The following is a 17,097-nucleotide window of genomic DNA, read 5'->3' on the forward strand; positions in this document are numbered from 1 at the left end:
ATTTTAAGGCCAAATTTTTTTTTACCATAACGTAATAATAAATCGATAAATTTATTTGTTTCACAATAAAATATTATTCAGGTAATTATTATTGTGTCTCGACTTAATAACAATTCACCAATTTAAAATTATACTTATACATATATTTAATGCGGAAATTTAATTATATCACAACATATTTCAAATTTAGAGATTGAGTCATTATTAAAACTTTTGGAAAAAAAATTATAGCACAACATAAAAATAATTCATCTCACTCACCTTCGATTATAATGTAATTTTAATTATGAATTATTTTTATGTACATAATTTTAATTCTGAATTTTTATTTTGTACATAATTTTAATTCTGATATTTGATCGATTCTTTCCATAAACATCGATGTATCGATTATTGTCTTAGAATAATCGATTCATTGATGTCGATTATTTTCTCTCAACATCCAATCGTGATAGAAAATGGTAAAGAAGCCTATTAATTAACTAGCTACATATCCAGTCGAATAACCGGCTAACTTCAGCATGATTGTTTATAATTAATACTAGAGAATAGAGACGTATACATCTCTATTCTCGGTTAAGGCCTTAGGGTGCCTTTTCATGGACAGTTTTTCGGCTCAATATTCCTTAATTTTTACTAGAAAACGTTCATGTAAAGGCACTCTAATACGTACAATGACTATATTATTTTCTTCTCGCTTTTAAAAAATATCATTTTCAAATTTCGCGGTAACTACCATTTTTCCGATTAAACTACAAACAAATCATGTTGGTAATTTTCCATTACTAACATCTAATGATAACTAAATAATTAAATAAAATATAATTGGTTATGATACGTAAATTATTATTTTATTCTTTTAATCATAAAAAATATAATTAGTTATGATACGTCATAAAGTTACTAAGAGACTAGAGTGGCTCCGATACGAGTGCATAGTTACAGCCCTGATGATTGTATGATGCACATGTGAGTTCACCCGCGTTTTCTCTTATAACCTTCACGAACACAAAACCATAAAAACAACAAGATTTACTCTAGCTAGCAATTCAATAGTTTCACATTTGTTTATACGTATAATATTATATAAACAATAATAATCGTGATTAATCGTGATAATATTGAGTAGTGTATTACTTATCAGGTAAGATATTCAAATCTTAATCCTTTTATATTATTCAATGGGTTGGAATAATTCTAATAACTATTATTTAGCATGGAGGTCCAAGTAGATGCACGTGTGGTCCAAACTCTCAGTAGGATTCGTCGAGTAATTGCTGAAACTGTCAGATTGTATCAGTGTAGTGAATCTATCAATTATAATTCTTTGTCTATTGCGAAACGAAATTTGACTAGAATTTCTACTGCAATATCAACGAATACTCATGATCAGCTTCTAGAAGCAATTGATGGTTTACTTAATATCAATTCAGACGATCAACAAGCAAAAACCTACGCAGCTCTTAGAATCAATCGAAATGTTTGTTTTTTTCATATTTTTTACTTACAATCTTTTAAATTGTCTCAAATAGTAGTAGATTAAGGACCCATTGATATTGAGCCTTCTATTGATTAGTGTTAAAATCTAAAAATAATGTATGTTTTATAAAGTGTGTTAAATAATTCTTCACGTATTAATATTATATAGTTAATTACATCACTAATATCAACGCGTATTATTATCAATGTGGGTATATGATATAATAATTAAATATTACTTAAGGAGTCATAATAGATTTGCATAATTGATTTGATTCGTTGAAATTCATTATTATTTTTCGAATTTTAGGCAAAGGTCGTCCTGCAGTCCAAATAAATGACGATCAATTAATATTAATGTATAATGAAGGGTTTTCTGCGGTTAACATAGCCAAAAACTTAGGTTGTTCGAAAAAAACAATTTATAACAAATTACTCAAGTTAAATTTACCCATACGTAGACGATATAATCAAATTTCTGACGAAGAATTACAATATAAAATTTTGGAAATTCATCAAAAGCATCCAAATGCCGGACAGACGGTAATGTTAAAAACTCCAATATTAACAGATTCTAGCTAGATCTATTGGATTCTAGCTAGATCCATCAGATAGCTGGATAATAAACCAAATAACTCGTTATTATTCTCATGTATTATTACAGATGATGCAGGGATATCTGAAAGCAGCTGGAGTTTATGTCCAAAGAGATAGAGTTAGAGTGGCAGGTGGAGTGCATCTATTCAAAGAAGGACATATAAAGTTGCAACGCCTAATTCTTTATGGCATATGGATGCTCACTTAAAGCTTTTGCGGTAAAATTTTTGTATTTTAATACCACTTAATAACTAGTTTTCTTGTATTAAAAATTATAAATGTAATTATATCATGATATTTGGTTATTCACAGATGGGGTTTCGTGATTCATGGCTGCATCGATGGGTATTCCAGATTAATAGTCTATTTAANTTTTAGGACAATTCCAGAGGGTCTTCAACAAGAGCTTCTGGTATTGTTGACAAAAGGGGCATGGTCTAACCTCTTCAGATGAAGAATGACCTAGAAAGACCTTCTAAAGATCCAAAATTGGTAAGATGTTGATGGATGGACCATGGCCTAGATTTGGGGAGCCGTGACCCAGATATAGTAACCCGCATCAATAACTACTATGGAAAAAGGGAGGAAGTATTAGGGGAAGATCAATTTGGATTTAGAAGATATACAGGAACGCGGGAGGTCATTCCAGCTTTACGGGTAACAATAGAGAAAACGATAAGGAAAGAAAAGGCGCGTACATAGGATTTCTATATTTAGAAGAAGCTTTTGACAATTTTAAATGAAATGAGACAGGATGTTAAATATACCTAAAAATGTAGGGATGAGTTGCAGAGATAGAAGAGTGGTAGTTAGTTTGTATAAAGAGCAATAGGCAGTTATAGAGCTGGAGCTGCAACGTAGAGAAGTAAATATTAGGGAGGAAATCAGACAGGGATGCACACTGTACCCGCTTCTTCTTAATCTATACATCGCAGACGCGATCAACATCATTAAAGATAGTACAACTGTAGGAATAGATATACAGGAGTAAAAGATTAGTATGCTTAGATTTGTAGATGATATAGCAGTATTAACATCTAGCAAGGAGGGGTTAGAGATAGCTTTAAATAAAATGGAAGTTGTACTGACAAAACAGTACTGTATGAAAATGAACAAAAGTAAAACAAAAATACTGGTATGCAAGGGAAGAATAAGTAGGGAAAGATCGAATATAAAGATAGGAGACGAAAGATTAGAAGAAGTGGCTGATTTTAGATATCTAGAAAGTTAGTTAAGTCAGGACGAATGAAACAGTAGGGATATAAAGCAGAGGATAGCGCAGGGTCGTGTTGCCTTTATTAAAAAGAAGTCACTTCCATGCTCGCGAACGGTTAATTTAGAAATTTGAGGGAGGTTGTTAAAGGTGTATGTTTTAAGCGCGTCGCGGGTGCGAAACATGGACGGTGGGCGCAGCGGAAAAGAAAATGTTAGAAGCGTTCGAAATATGGTATTACAGGCGAATGATAAGGACACCGTGGATAAAGAAGGTTCAAAATGAAGAGATATTAGAAAAAATAGGAGAAAAGAAGACTCTATGGAAGTGAAGAGAAATAGGTGAGAACTAGATGAGATTACTTTTTGCAAATAGTTACGGATGTATACTTCATTTACTTTCTCTAGCGATGTGCCCCTTCGAATGTCTTGGATGCGCGCTGGCAAAATCATAGGTAGGGAAAAAAAGCACTTTATACTCTCGGCTCTTGTTCATTAAACATACTTTTTCATACAGTACCTTCCAAAAGTTTTGTTCAATCATGAATAGTAGTGCGAGTCGAAAACAAGCCTTGAAGCCTTTAATATGTCTTCAAATATAAATAAAATATCTCGTTGATATTTCGATATTTTCAGTAGTAATTGGTACCAATAACAGCAAATTTGAGTAATACAATTGTAGTGGATAAAACAGTCAATTTTTCTGTGGATTACAGATTATACGCTCCTCACCGGTTATGAGTTTGGCCGAGAGTTGTCTCCTTTCTTTTCTGGCCTAGTGCTGTTCTTTTCTACTTTGCGCTCGTCAAACTAAAGGTCACATCGCTAGAGAATAAGTATAAGTTGTTCTAGTTTTAGGAAAATGCGTAGATATGCGCCATCATTAGGCCAGTGAAGCGTCACATCATACACCCCATTGTATTTGTGTAATTGGTAATTGTTCGACATCTGTACTGATTTCAATTTCTAGTCTGGGTTTTTGCTACATCTACATATAGTAAAAATATGTGCATATTAGGTAACAATGTAAAAAAGTGCTTAACTAAAAGTTCTCAATTGTGGAGATAAATGCGAAAAATATTTTAAAACCATTAAACTGGTAGCTTTGATTCTAAAATTAAATTCAAATTTATAAATTTTAATACCTGCAGCAGCTGTACAATTAATACTTTAGGTATATGACTGTAACAAATTTTATGTATGTCAGGTGGTAAAAAAAGACATTGTAATTTTTTCAAAAATGCTTTTTCTTGCCAATTTTGGAACATTTGAAGGATTAATTGACTCAATATTCTGAATCAAAGTAATTCAGAAAAAAGATCTCACATAATACTAATTTACAATAGCTATGTACTTTTTTTCATTTTTCGTTTCGTTATCTTAACATAGTGATGGTGTTATAATTACATAAAACAATTTAATAATTTTTAGACTAGGAAACACTTTATCCAATACAGTAAACCTATCGTTTACATTTTGAAATTTAACATAATACATAACACGGAGTTTTTATTACGATTAAACTAAATTAATAGCAAAATAATTTGAAGAAGAACAATACAAATGATTATACATACATTGGTATATTACAGAAATATTAGATATCCAATGTTTTTACCTTAGTTTATCTGCTATACAAATGTATCTGAATATAACATAAGTAATTAATTTCTATATAATAATAATAAATTAAAGGTATTTAGGCAGAATGTCAATAATATTAGGAGTAAGTTTTATTATAATCTTATCTGATTATTTATTGCATCCCGTAATTAAAAGGTTGGTTTGTGTTAAGCAACAACAATTCGATGAATGTGGTTTATTACAAATCCGATTAGCGTTAGCGTAAAAAAAGAAAATTGCTCGCCTTTATTTAAAGAATACCAATTATTATTTATGCAATTCACACGATGATCTATTCATTGTATTCGAAAAGAGCGAGCATTCCATAAATGGACAAGAGAATACGTTGACGGATAACCATCTTATAGATATATGTGGGAGAAAGTTACCTAAAGAATTGAAGAACTAAGGAGTAGGTACAAACTTATTTGCGCAATCTGTTGTGAGAGAATTAATTCTTGGCAGAAACGGGCTAACCGGAAATAAAGAACATATCCGGATTAGCTCCTTCGATGACAGGTAAAATTTTTACCAAAGACTGAATATTATCGTTGGTATATAAATTAATGTAATGAAGTAAAATTTTAAAAACATTTCAAATTGTATCAATTATAATTTTGAAAAAACAAGCAGAACTTAATAAAATAATTCGAAGTGGTCTGTATTCTGTCGAAACTGCCAGACGCGGATCGTGATTTCAATCTTTTTGGATCTCATCAGCGCGTCTGGCAGTTTCGACAGAATAAAGACCACTTCGAATTATTTTATTCGATTAAGCTAACGTACCTATCACGTTGAGGTTGGCTACGCCGGGATTCGTTTTCAGCAAGTAGATATCCACACAAGTGTACCTTGTTGGAGCATACGTAATCCTAAAATGTAGCATCGTTCCTTCAGATGGCGTTTACTGCGCCATTTGTAGTATTTTCTAAAACGCGCTGTTAATACAGCAGGTAAAAGTTGGTCTGTGTTCTGTCGGAGCTGTCTGCGACGCGCTGATGAGATCCAAAAATATCGAAATCGTGATCCGCGTCTGGCAGTTTCGACAGAATACAGACCACTTCCAATTATTTTATTCGATTAAGCTAACGTGCGTATCACGTTGAGGTTGTGTACGCCGGGATTCGTTTTCAGCAAGTAGATATCCACATAAGTGGACCTTTTTGGAGCATACGTAATCCTAAAATGTATTATCGTGCTACAGATGGCGTTTACTGCGCCATTTGTAGTATTTTCTAAAGCAGAACTTAATCTACCGATTTTGATCAAAATTATTACGTTTAGGTACAGAAAGGCTGTTCCACTAGAAAGTTGTTTTGTAATGGTTTGTTTTACATTAAGGGTAAAGTAAAAATTTTTCTTTTCTCAAATCCTATCGAGTGTGGTATCAAAATAAAGATTTTATACATGGCTTACAACTTGTTTATTTGGAACGAGAAATGCTAAAAAAACTATTTTTTCTCTTCATTTATGTAAGTTTGAAAATTTTACGTTTACAATTTTCACACGGTGTGATTTTTTTTTGTTTTCTTTTTTTTTTCAATAATTAATAGTACTTGTTAATTACTTAGTTCTTATTAGACGATACTGTCACAAAATAACAAGAATAATAAAAAACACAAAAGGAAAAAGCGCCGTTGGGGCATGAATTCTGCTTACATTCATCGTAGCAAGTTTTAACTGAAGTAATATATGTAAATGTGTCCTTATTTTCATTTCTGTATTTGTTCTGACGGGCTCTTTCAATAATTTTTAATTAAATCGGCGCGGTAGGTAACATTTTAAAGAAAGCAATATTTTTTTGTATCCTTTGGTTTACCTATTATCTAATTAAATGAAATCAGAATCTTTCAAATCGACCGACGCGCTGTGCCTCATTAAACTGAGCCGAGCCCAATTAATCAAATAATCAAAGTGAGGTTGCATTTTTTCACACTTAGCTAATGAAAAAATCAGCATAAAATAGACAAACCAATTTTTTTATAGACAATAATTTGTTGGTTGGTTGTTACGCTAAAACATTGGTCATCAGAATCACCGAACGAGTAAATTCAAACTCTTCTTCAAAAAATTAAAGCTAAGCTACTGATGTACTTATAATATTTTTTTTGTCAATGTTTATATTATTACGATCGTCACTATTATTACTATCGCTATTCATAGAAGTAATTTTAAGCCTCAGGCTATTATATCGCCTAATAACACATCTTCATTATAAATACGACATATTTTCAATCGCATAAAAACCCGCAGACATGCGCAGCTGATTTTGATTTTAAGCAACTCAGTCATTATACCTATAGCTCTATTATTGTCTCCTTTGTTAACATTCTTATATTCATTTTTCTATTTCTTGTATCTTAAAATATAGGTTTTTAAAACTAAAAGCTGCTCAAATTCTTTTCTGCTCGGGAGGGTTAAATGTACCAGCGTTAAAAGAGGTTATTATAAGCTTTAACGGCTACTACTCTAGTAATAATCACGGAAACCCAACAGATTGAGCTCAAGTAGAAATATATCCTTTGAAATTTCACAATAATTCGCATAGCCTCTCGTAATTTCCAGTAAATCTTTGTTTTTGTGAATAAATCCTCTTAATTCCTCAATGTAAAAATAAATCTCTGTAATTCATAGAATTTCAACAGGGTGTACACCTCAGGGTGGTCTAAACGAACCTGCAAAGTACTTATGTTTATGAAAATAAAAATATTATTTCAAAAATATTTACAATTTCTCTTTCGATTTGTGTGTATGATCTAATTACCTACTTACTGCCTCATTTTTCATTACTTCTACGATATACAAACACAATTAAAATTATACAGGCGGTAGGTATCCAGTTGCATCAAACTTATTTCCAATTTTTGCCCAGACCATTTCAATCGTCCTCCTGCTACTTATACCCTAATAAATTGTAATCATATAACTGAGGTCTGTTCAAAAAGTATTGCGAATTTTGAATTTCCGCAGGTTACATATATTCGATTTCATGTTGGTACTCATGTCTCTCACTTATACCGATAAGTTCAGCCATCTTGAATTTTCAGTTTATTTTTGACAACTGCTTTGCTTGCACGTGTTTTGTCTCGTCTTCAATTTTTGCTTATTCCAAAAAATGGATCAAGGAATCTGTATGAAATTTTGTGTGAAAACCAAAATTAAGTGTGCGAACGCTTTCCGAATGTTGACTGTGGTATATGATGAAGTTACCTTGGACCGAAGCAACGTTTATCGGTGGTACAAAATGTTGTCAGAAGGCCCAGAAGATGTGAACGACGAAGAGCGTGCCACCGAACAAGATTGATGAAGTGAAGAAAATAGTATTGGTTAATCGTCGAATCATCGTTAGAGAAGTTTCTAAGGACCTAAACATATAGATTGGCTCCTGGCATTCGATTTTTACCAATGCGAAATTCGTACCAAAATTGTTTAATTTCGACCAAAACCAGCATCGCATTAACATCATTAGGAGCTGTTAGTGAGAGAGCGGCCAATAAGGAATATTATCTACAAGTTATGTGCAATTTACGCGAAGCAATCCGCCGGATTTGTGGAAGGACAAAAACCAAAAACAACACACCAATAATGCCGCAGCCACCATATTTCTCAGATTTGGCCCCCTATGACGTCTTCCTCTTCCCGAAATTGAAAAGGCATAGAATAGGACGACGCTACGCTACGATTGAGCTGATAAAGACGGCATCGAAGGATCAGCTGAACAAGCTCACAAAAAATGATTTTTTGAAGTGCTTCGAGGATTGGAAAAAGCGTTGGCACAAGTATAAAATACCTGGTGAGGATTACTTTGAAGGGTACAATATAGATATTCATGAAGAAATAAATAATTTTTGAAAAAACACTAAATACGCGATATTTTTTGAACAGACCTCGTATATGTATATCATTGATAAACAGTAATGTTCCATTAATATATTCATACATTTTCTTTATGTTCGCAACACTTGTTGCAATAAATATGATCAAGTGTGGGGATCTTAATTATATATCAAGCAAACGTTAGATGCTGCCTGACATATTTGCGGAGAAGCATTTGTGATGCAACTTTTGCATCTTATTAGGTTTGCAGCCTCACTAATTGTACTTGTCGCTTTTCAGATGGCGTGATGAAATTGAAGAATGAATCGTCTTAAGTGTTAAAATAAAGCTAATCCTAAAACTTATTAACGCCGACTCATTTATCAAGTATAAGCAGAAAAAATAATATTCGTTCACTATTTAAATTTCATACTCGTGTGTAGTAATAGCATAATATGTAAATTGACTTGCTTAGAGAAGTCATGCTGAAATAGTAAAAATATGTATATACGGTACTTGCCCGTCCGTTAGTATCTTAGTAATATCCTGACAACATATTTGACACAGTCGTGGAAGATGTTTGCTGGCATCTGTTCCAAACAAAATCTTAGAAAAATTGTTTCTCTTGTAAAATATGATGTTGAAAATTGAAAGTAAAACATAAAGATGAAATGCGGGATCATATGCTTTGACACATTTCTAACCATTTTTTTTTTAAACTATAACTTCTTGGTTTACAATCAAAACTATATGAAAAAATATCATGGGAGCAGGGGTAGGGCGATATCCGACAGACGATTGTAAATAGTACGAGCTTTCAAGCTTTTTGACGATAGATAATTAACTTTATTAACAATATTGTTATATACATAAATTATAATACATTCTTTATAGCCTATATTTCTTGTGGTCTTCTTCTTCTTTTTTGACGTTTTCTCCTTTCTTTCTAGTCTGCATTGATGTGCTGTTCATTCGTTTCTTTTTCTTCACTCTTTCTAATCCATAAAATGCTCCACATCCTCGCTTGTGCTCCTGGTTTCGTGATCTGTTGCACCCAGCTCTCCTGCTCCTTTCCCGTGTATTCACATTTTTCTAGTATGTGTTTCAGTGTTTCTTTCTCTTTTTTGCATATCCTACAAAGTTTGTCCTCATCTGTGAGCCAATACTTATTTGCCTTCGTCTCTGTTCCCAAGCTGAATCTTGCAAACATTTCTAGTTCTTTTTTCTTATACTCTATCGTATATTTTGAAACATTGAGTTTTTCTTCCAATCTTTGCTTTTCCTGATCTCTTTCGTTTTTTTCTGCTTCCAGCCATACATCTCTGTTGTTTTCATGGAGTTGGTTGTAGAAATTAATCGACCATCTTTTCTCTTGTATATGTATCTCCTTCTTTCTTTTTTCAATTTCTCTGCTGCGGACCCCTTTCCTTTTTCTTTATTCCAGTGCTGCCCAAAAACTTATCTTTCACCTTCAAGCATTCCTTCAGTAGTTTGCTTCCTTCTTTCCTGATTTTTTCTTCGTATTTTATCGCTCTCTTCCTTGTTTTATTTACTAACTTTTCCCATCTTGATTCCAATTTCAGCAGGTATTCTGGTGTCATTCGGTCTAGCTTCAGTACCCATTTTATGTACTTATCTTGGATTCCTTCTATCATTTTATATTCTGTCCATCCCATCCCTTTTTGACGATTTCATGGCGATACAGTTATCAGTTTACCGATGCTTTAAGTTTATCTCCCACTATTCGGTAGGTATTGACGTCAAAATCTTGTCTTGCCATCTTTAGCCTCTTCGTTAATTACAAAATTGTTTCCATTGATAATCACAAGTATTACTAATTTTTGGTAAAAAAAGGCAGATGGTAATCGTCAAATGTGCATATGTTTTTTAAAAATAAACGAGTCAGAAGGTTGATTAAATGAAATTCAGAAATTGTTTCAACTAAATGGTCATTATCAAGTGTGCAATTAATGTAAACGACCACGACCGACGGAGAATATGACGGTGAAGATTGGGTAACATTTTAGCTGCTTGGCAGGTTAGCTTTTTAGTTAGTTGATTTGGTAGCTTTTCAGCTGTAGTTGTGTCGTAGTTCTTCAGCTGGTTAACAGCAAGATAATTTTACAGCTAGGCAGTCTCGCTGAAGAGGAGATATAACTAGTTAGTTAGAGAAGGACCTGATTTCTCTCGTGCTTTCTCGCTTTCTCTTCTGAGGAAATATTACATAAGAGTGATTTGTTGATTTGTTCTTGGAAATTAACGTTAAAGAAATTACTCATACAATACATTACGAATTTTCGGATTTGCCCTTAGAATCCACGTGGGCTATTTTTAAGAATTTGCAAACTCCACGACGTAATGCAGCAAGAAATCCATCTCTGACAGTAACGGTTGTAGAGAATCGGACTGTTTTATTATTATATTATTTGGACTGACAACCTTATGATGATGATGATGATGACCTCTGGTCGTAAAAGGCATGAAATATCTCGATATCTTCTTGAAAGATTCTATGAAATTCTTTGATTTTGACAAATTCGTTCCTCATTCTTCGCGAACTATCTAATGATGTACCGCTTATTATGGTTATTTACGTGGAAACATCCGGAAAATTAGATGAAATTACTGTTCGTTTCAAGAAGTTGGAGATATGCTCCTTCCCTTTATAAGGATGCGCCGTAGCATATTTCCAAATTCAATCATATTTGTCTGCGGAGCTCATTTCTACACCGATCATCGAGCGAGAACTAAACAAAAGTGTACAGTACCATTTGCAAAATTATTTAAACTGTCTCGTTAAAATTTAAGAATATGCTTTATTTAAAAGCATATTTAGTCAAAAATAATAACAAGTGAATTAACTTAACGCTCTACACACCTATATAACTTTTGCTTTGTTTTCTATTGTTAATTTATATACATTTTTGTTTTAAGAAATTGCTAAACATTTTCGTCTAGTACTGTACAGTTCTAGCCGATCTTCTAAGACCGCCCATCGAAAGCTCTGCTCATTCAAGCTTGTTCCAACTATTTCTGTCTTGCTTACGCCTAGTGTGTATTCTTTCTATCTTCGAGCAGATTTCTTCAAGGTCACAATTCTAACAAATTGAAATGGACTATAGTCGATTATGTCGAAATGATTCTTCTCTTTTTGGGAGCTTTCGAATAATGTACGGTTTTGTTGAGATAAATCTCGATTGGTAGAAACTTCTAGAAACTTTCAGTAGAAGTCTTCGATATCGTCAGATTCATTCTTTTCTCTTCGAAAGGTTTCCAATGATATATCACTTGTCAGGGTTTCTTGAAGCCGAGGGAAACTTCCAGCAAATTGACTGATGGAACGCTGTAGAATATTCAGTGAAACTGTTCAAAATCTTCCTCCTCCTTCTTTTCCAAACCCCTTCAGTCTTCTTTTACCCCACACTCGACAACAAAAGTCACGTAATCAAAACACCCTCCTCACAACTGACTAATTTATTTAACAATTTACTTTTTATTCAATACCAGTATTATTAATTAATATTAACATCAATTTCAAACCATACAATACAAGTATAAAATTGTTCACGAAACATAAAACAAAAACTAATATTCTTGACAAAACAAATATATATATACAAAATACCATGTAACAATTGCGAAAAAGGTTATATAGGTCAAACAAAAAGACCTCTGCACATTAGAACAAATAAAACACAAATATGACCATATCAGACTACATATCATAACTACACCATTATGAGACAACAGATTTAAAACATAGTACGGTGACAGGACACAAACCAAAATTAGACACTAGACATTAGAGTATTGCATAATGAGTCGAATTACTTTAAAAGTTTATTCCTGGAGGTTTCCTAATCTATGGTAATAAGGCAATGAACTCCAGATCAGATTTAGAAAATAATCTTATAATTTATAATTACTTCAATATATACAACCTTTTTTGACGTTTTCTCCTTTCTTTCTAGTCTGCATTGATGTGCTGTTCATTCGTTTCTTTTTCTTCACTCTTTCTAATCCATAAAATGCTCCACATCCTCGCTTGTGCTCCTGGTTTCGTGATCTGTTGCACCCAGCTCTCCTGCTCCTTTCCCGTGTATTCACATTTTTCTAGTATGTGTTTCAGTGTTTCTTTCTCTTTTTTGCATATCCTACAAAGTTTGTCCTCATCTGTGAGCCAATACTTATTTGCCTTCGTCTCTGTTCCCAATCTGAATCTTGCAAACATTTCTAGTTCTTTTTTCTTATACTCTATCGTATATTTTGAAACATTGAGTTTTTCTTCCAATCTTTGCTTTTCCTGATCTCTTTCGTTTTTTTCTGCTTCCAGCCATACATCTCTGTTGTTTTCATGGAGTTGGTTGTAGAAATTAATCGACCATCTTTTCTCTTGTATATGTATCTCCTTCTTTCTTTTTTCAATTTCTCTGCTGCGGACCCCTTTCCTTTTTCTTTATTCCAGTGCTGCCCAAAAACTTATCTTNATTTATTAATTATTTTAATCGTACAACGTTTTTAAAACAATTCTTATATTAGTTAGTTTTTAGAGCTTTATCTAAACAAAAAATCTTTATTAATGTTTGTTGATCGCTGAGCATGTCCTTTAACCAAATTCCATCAGTATTGCATTTTTTACTAAATAACACCAGGTACTAAGCGTAAAATTATTAATTACACTATATTGTAGCCTTGAAAAATCCCAACAACCTGGGCGAAACGTTAGCTGTGGTTTTTTAAATAAAATAAATTTAAACCCTAATATTACTTTGATCAAAAATAATTATTCATTAATTATTAATTCACTAATATATTGCACACTTTGCCGCTTCTTCGTTCTTTCTACTTCGCTTTATATCACCTCGTAACTTGAACTCGTACTAACTAACAAACTGTTCCGAAAAAAAAACTTTTGGGTGTTTCATTCCCACCAGCCAGTAATGCTGGTAGACGGGCAGTCCCTCCGGACTACGCTGGAAGGTAGGGCGGAAAGCCCTCTTCAACCTGCTTTCAGGAATCGTGGGAATGGGTGGGTGGTGGTTCGGGTGAGAAAGTTGAGACGGTCGAAATGAAGACAGAAGAGAATGAAAGATTATCTGTGGAATATTACTGCCCCAGCATTTGCCTAAGTGATCCAAGGAAACTGGACAATTGGATTTAACCAGCTTGCCTGTCTTTCTTTTGGCCAAAATAGAATTAACAAAATTTTTGATCTTGTGCGTCTATAAGCATAACCTCTGCTAAAAGATAACGGCTAAAACTATTAACGTGTCGTATGCGTTGCTTCGATTGATGTTCAAAATCGTACAAAACCCACACATGCGCTCCTTTTATTTAATGTCGATCAAATTTTGAAATTGTATAGTAAATCGGATGGAATGGTCTATTTTCATCATCACGTTATTTGTAATGTATCATTTTAGGATGGGTATGTTTATAATAATAATTATGTTTCATATATACCTATTTTTATTTAAAGCTGGGCAATTAAAAGAAACATAACTCAAAGAAAACATTATAATTAATTGTAAATTATGTATCTTATAAAATCAGGAAATAAAAATTAAATTCTAAAGATACTTAAACTATAACTTATACCACTATTTCAATTGTTCCCGTTTAATGGAGGCCTCCATAAATAGTTCGATTGTAACGATGAGGTTTGCACTATTCTTTAATTAACTTTATTATACGGCAACCAGATTTCTCGTAACCCCCTTTACTGTAGTTTTATTTGTATCTCTATTTCTTCACGCACTTTGTTGACTGATATGTGGTACCTAGAAATACTGTTTGCAATAAGTTCAGGTAACTCAGTACTTAATTCTGACATTGCGATGCTTACGAACTTGACATATGCTTGGTTAATGCTAATTTTCTCTAAAAAGTTATCTCATAGTATGTCATGACGCTTCACCGATTCAGACACTGTAGGCAGACTCGTTTCGAAAATAACATCGACAATCTCAATTTTAACAAATGTTCCTCTATCATGCAATTTTCATTCGTCCACATTCCACTACAGCAAATCTCAATCCCCTTTGTAAGTGGCGCACCACTTACCTACGACGTATTTATCTGCCACAATCAAACTACCTAATATTGCATCCTAAATCAATAAGACTTGTGAATTTCTGCTTGTTTAATACGCCTCCTTTGAATATATTATGTACAGTTCTCTGCTCCCTTTTCTTTCTTACTTTTAACTGCATTCGCTTCGCCGGTTGTTTGTTACACTTCCAACGAAGATCAAATCGCGATCCACGTCTGTTAGTTTAGGAAGATCACTGACCACGAACTTAATGTTTTATTAGGTTATAACGCAGAAACTGAATGAAACTATAGGAGTGAAAATTTTTTATTTATTTAATGCTAATACTGTAAAGAGAAACGCTGATTATGCTTCATCATTGAAATACATTAGGAAAGAATTGCGAAGTACATGACGTAGACTGCTACATCATAGGTTCAGTTTGACAATCGTATTTTTAATCCAGCTGAAAAAGATATTTGATAAAGTTGTAAAAATCCCTAATCTTCAATCTGCTAGATAATCCTGTTTGAAATATTTCCAAGTGTTTTCAACAAGTCTAACTTTTGATATTTGTTTTGCCATGAAAGCAGCCTATAACCTCAAATTGCGTTGCAACTGGGCGAGCTTGAATGAATTAATTCCTTTTTCATACTTCTATCGCAAAGTCTTCAAGTTAGGTCGCAGTCACCCCATAAGAAGTATGTAAACTTGGAACCAAACCTAACAGAAAAAAGGGAACAATTGATGCAGTTCATGTAAAAAACATAGGTACATACTTAGGTCATTGTTATAATTATGTGAATGTATGTTAGATGAAAAGAATTGTACTTTTCTTAAATATTAGCTCAGAATTGTGATTTTTCTTATTTTATGTTGACATAGATTTACTAAATCAATTGAAAAGAGACAAAATAATATTGGAAAATACTGAATGACCCTGTTTCCTTACTAATCGTAAGGGGCTACTAACAATAAGATGTACATGTTTGTAATCACTGTTGTGTTGGATGTTGAATAAATAGGTAATTAAAGCATGACCATTGACAAGTGACTAAACCATGTGTAATGTGGTAATAATTAGAATCTTATTCATATAAAAAAGATGTACAAAGAATGCCCAATATAGGTATCTTCCTAAATCAACTTCGTCCAATTCTATAATGATTCCGGTAGGTAAGTAATTTATTATACAAGTTTNCTTTTATACAATCTATATTCACCTTGAATCTAAATATTGGCGAAAGAGTTTTTAAATTGAATGAGCGGTTTCAGAGATTACCCATTTTCTCAACAAGCATGACCATTGACAAGTGACTAAACCATGTGTAATGTGGTAATAATTAGAATCTTATTCATATAAAAAAGATGTACAAAGAATGCCCAATATAGGTATCTTCCTAAATCAACTTCGTCCAATTCTATAATGATTCCGGTAGGTAAGTAATTTATTATACAAGTTTTTTATAAAGCTGATGAAAACAAAAGGTATGATTTTCAACACTCACTTTAACAGCAATTGAAAGGTACATGAGTTAATTGAGAATGTCCTTTATATGTATTGACATAGTAGTTAACGATTAATTACTGACAATGTCTTAATACAAAGATAGTCCTAACAAGAAAAGTTATGTTGAGAAGATATACTTTACATGATCCACAAACGATATTTGTGCTTACAATGGCAAGTATGTCAAAGTCAATGCATTCCTTATACGCTATATGATTGTTTTGGAAATTCTATATACGAATTGTATGGAAAAATTTAGCATTTAAATCGGTAAAAACCTTAGATAGAAACTATTTGAAATTCTAGTTTTGCTTGAGGGTTATATGTGGTGTGTTAGTGTTTCGCGTCAGGTAAGATTACACGTTCGTCTAAATATATCCTAATAAGGAGGAGGACTTATGTTAAAATTTTGTTATTAATGCATCTTCTATTAAAGCCTATCAATGAAACTACTTAAAAGAAATCACAGACCTTGTATATTACGCAACAGACAGTATTTTAGACAGAAAAAATACATAAATATCTAATTTTTTTTGGTATAGGGATATAAAGCAGAGGATAGCGCAGGGTCGTGTCGCCTTTAATAAAAAGAAGTCACTTCTATGCTGGCGAATGGTTAATTTAGAAATTCGAAAAAGATTGTTAAAGGTGTATGTTGGGAGCGCGGCGTTGTACGGGTGCGAATTATGGACATGGAATGATGAGGATAACGTGGGTAGAAAAGGTTAGAAATGAAGAGGTATTGGAAAGAATAGGAGAACAGAGGACTCTATGGAAGTCAATAAAAAATAGGCGAGATAGGTTGGTAGGACACCTTCTCAGGCATGAA

The 17,097-nt window shown here is 33.0% G+C and overlaps 1 protein-coding gene across 1 annotated transcript; it reads left to right on the top strand.

Annotated features, from left to right (window-relative positions):
• The first annotated feature begins 1,144 nt into the window (after positions 1 to 1,144).
• Positions 1,145 to 2,447, top strand: LOC108738831. The gene is made up of 4 exons (XM_025979592.1): positions 1,145 to 1,481; positions 1,790 to 2,022; positions 2,144 to 2,294; positions 2,389 to 2,447. Exons 1-3 carry the CDS (start codon positions 1,217 to 1,219, stop codon positions 2,282 to 2,284), a joined length of 639 nt encoding a protein of 212 aa, XP_025835377.1. The 5' UTR covers positions 1,145 to 1,216; the 3' UTR covers positions 2,285 to 2,294; positions 2,389 to 2,447.
• Positions 2,448 to 17,097: the final 14,650 nt, after the last annotated feature.

This window comes from Agrilus planipennis, unplaced genomic scaffold (assembly GCF_000699045.2).
Source record: "Agrilus planipennis isolate EAB-ADULT unplaced genomic scaffold, Apla_2.0 scaffold218, whole genome shotgun sequence".
NCBI lineage: Eukaryota > Metazoa > Arthropoda > Insecta > Coleoptera > Buprestidae > Agrilus > Agrilus planipennis.

Excerpts from the sequence above, each read along its gene's own strand:
- LOC108738831 (XM_025979592.1), top strand. The coding sequence starts at position 1,217 with ATGGAGGTCCAAGTAGATGCACGTGTGGTCCAAACTCTCAGTAGGATT. Across the intron at positions 1,482-1,789 it reads TCTTAGAATCAATCGAAATG|GCAAAGGTCGTCCTGCAGTC; the intron begins TTTGTTTTTTTC and ends TTCGAATTTTAG. Across the intron at positions 2,023-2,143 it reads ATCCAAATGCCGGACAGACG|ATGATGCAGGGATATCTGAA; the intron begins GTAATGTTAAAA and ends GTATTATTACAG.